At 41.5% G+C, this 3,094-nt stretch overlaps 1 protein-coding gene across 1 annotated transcript; it reads right to left on the reverse strand.

The window, feature by feature from the left end:
* Window positions 1-1,047: 1,047 nt before the first annotated feature.
* Window positions 1,048-2,523, reverse strand: TMEM200A (transmembrane protein 200A; the record flags this gene model as incomplete). Its single annotated transcript, XM_084262598.1, has 1 exon — window positions 1,048-2,523. The coding sequence occupies one exon, from the start codon at window positions 2,521-2,523 to the stop codon at window positions 1,048-1,050; it is 1,476 nt and encodes a 491-aa protein (XP_084118724.1).
* Between the last annotated feature and the right edge of the window lie 571 nt (window positions 2,524-3,094).

A 3,094-nucleotide genomic window follows, 5' to 3' on the forward strand; every position in this document is an offset into this window, starting at 1 on the left:
CTCCAGCGAGCCCTCTTGCCAATAATTATGTGGAATATATGAATCAAAATTTAGTCAAGGGGCTTTCACACAATGTTAGTGTATATATTGAATTGTATGCTTTGTATCAGTGTTTTGAACATAGAGATGTACTTATTTAGCTTCTTGCTATTGTGATGAGAGGCAATATATTCATTTTCCATTATTCTCGTCAGATTCGTGCCACAATGTCATCTTATTATACACCATATTTCTAACATCCTGTTGGCATTCATGATGAATTGAATCTGTATATTCTGATTTTAAAACTGCTGTCAATCAAAGCAATTTAGAGAACTAATCCCAGAAGAATTTTCAGATTTCTTACTTTATATATGTTTTCCCAGAATTACAGGATTAAATTACAATGGATGTAGAAAGAATATTGTACCAAGCATAGTTAATATTCACAACACTGGTATTCAACTTGACCAATTACAATGAATTCACAAAATGCTTTTAATTATACCCACTCTCCTCTATCCCCCCACCCCGACATGTGAACAAGTTTCTCACAATGACAATGGCAAGGCTGTAGTCACTGAGAAGTGATGTATGAGAAAGACAACACCGAGGATAAAGGGCTGGATTTGGCAATTCCAGTATGTGCTCCTGCTTACTTCCCATTCTAGACTGCAAGCACCATCTTTGGACTCTTGCAGTCATTAACTAAACAGAACTTACAGGTAAATGGAACTTTCTTCTTAATGAAAGCTTCTGGAGTCAAATTGATAAAAAGTGACATGCTTATATAGAACAAAAGAAAAACTGACTTGGGAAAAATTGGCATCTGTCATACCAAAACTCTCTGAGCAGTGACAATGTACAGTATTGCAGCTGTATGGTACTAAGACAAAAATCTCCTGGCATTACAAAGATGAAGATCTCTGTTCACACAAGCCAGTTTTAATGGGCTGTTATGCATTTGGTTAAAAACAGGCTCGTACTAGTCTCACTGAAAAGGAAACGCTTGTCAAAATGTTTTCTTAAAAAATACTGTCTGACATCTTGTAAACTGCACCTTAAATATTAAAATCTTGTCTCAGAAGTTCCTCGCTTTAGGTTGTTACTCAAAAACTCATCATGTTCAAAACTCAAATTATTATGAGATCTTGATATCATAAGAAGCTTTTCCTTATTAGTAAAGTCTTTCTTGACTGCTGCTTGAGGCACAAGTAGCCTATCCATTGGGTCCTCTTTGTTTTCTAGCTTCATATATCCTTTGCTGTTGCTCCGATCCAGCCTGGGCCAGCTGGGGTGTTTCCTTTGCTCAGCTTGGACAGTGAGCGTAGACGGACCCCTGTCCAAGTCCAGTGACTTTGAATGTGAAGACAGAAGATGCAAAGATGTGTTGGACCCAAACTGTTTTCTGGCAGTGCCAGGGGATAAAAGCTTTCCTGTGCTTGGGCCAAGAGTCATAGAAGACTTGAACTGATCAGATGGGGTGTCCACAAAGGAATTGTGTCGTGGCAGCATGGTGGCGGCTGGTCTGTAGGATTCATTGGTATCAGTCAGTGGGATGGCAAGAGAATCCATGGACAGGTTTCTAGACCGACTCCTAGTGATCTCTGAGTCCTCAGTTATGTTGTCTATACTGGGCTCATCAATAACACAGTTATTCAGTTTAATTACTGGCAGTGTGAAAGCACTAATGGAAGAGGATACAATGGATTTTGTTTCACACTTTATAGAGCTAGTGTTTTTCTCCTCTGAAGCCTTGCTGGAGCGAGGGTAAAGTCCAAAGACTGAACCAGATTGCTCAGCCAGCAGAGGTGGCAGGAGGTTACCGGTGATCCTATCTTCATTTAGGGTAATCTCATCTTCTTCAGCAGAACTATCCATTCTAAAACTACCCTTGAAGCCCGAGAAAGGCGCGACGGTGTTTGCAGCCAGCCGTGACGCACATGAGCTCCCACTGTGCCTGAGCTCTCCCTCCCCCAACAAGCCAGTGAAGGCACCGCTCAGCTGCTTTTGCTCCTTGATCCTCAGGGTGTGGATGTCTATCACAGTGGAGTATATGTCTCTCATGTGTATGATTTTTGTCTCCTTGTCACGGTTCTCATGCAGAATGGCGTTTGCACAAATGAAAATGAAGATTCCGATGCCCATAGTGAAGGGGCCCAGCATCTTCATCTTATCCGAGTGCATGTGCTGCTCAAAGAAACGGAGTAAGACGCTGCCGTGGCTTCTCAGCGCCTGGGTTTCATTGGCAGGCCGGTCATCTGCAGACCCTAACAGCTGTTCCTTTTGGGGCCAGTACCCAAGGATGGCCATTGCGATTCCCAAGAACGCGATAAGCACTCCCAAAACCAGGAAGAATCCCGAGGGAGAATAGAGACGGATTTTGCCCCTGACAATCACCACATCTGCTCTGGGCCGGCGCCTTACCGGTTTCTTCTCCTCAGTGGCTGGTGCTGCGGCGAGATTCACATGCTGCTGAGACCTGGCAGAGTCTTGCCTTTTTAAGGCAGCCAGTCCTGTTATGACTCCTCCGGTTGCTATCATAGTTCTGTATTGTACCCTGGGGGAAAAAAAAGGAGGAAAAGCAGAAATATTGAGGTAAGCAAAGGTTGTGCCTGCACTTTGTTAATCTGTAGATATTTCTTGATAATCAAAATATTCATGACCTCAGAAAGGCTACTATATCTTAATCCAGTAGCATGACATAGTAGCAGTTTCAAGATTCATAAGGCATCTTAAAAATAAAAAAATTCCCAAAGTCTTTTATTGCTGCAAATACAGGTAATAAAACCTCCATCAGTGGTACAGACAGCAGCAGAAAGCTAGTGCTTTTAGTGGTGATATATCAGGATTAAAGATTAAAATATTCAGAAGTCTTAACAGATGATTTATTTCTGGACTGGTCTGCAGCAAAGTCAATAAGATGCTACTTTCAAAAACTTCTATGACACACAATGACTATGAATACAAATCATGCTGCATATCCCCTTCAGAAGAGCTTTCCCTATAGGTTTCAGCATATATTAATACCTCCTTTCCTCCAACATTTAAAGAAGATTTTATTAAGCTCATTCAGATCACTTAAGTCTCAACTACAGAATCATTTTTGCTGTTC

Source organism: Gallinula chloropus (assembly GCF_964237585.1).
Source record: "Gallinula chloropus genome assembly, chromosome: 3".
In the NCBI taxonomy this organism is placed as follows: domain Eukaryota; kingdom Metazoa; phylum Chordata; class Aves; order Gruiformes; family Rallidae; genus Gallinula; species Gallinula chloropus.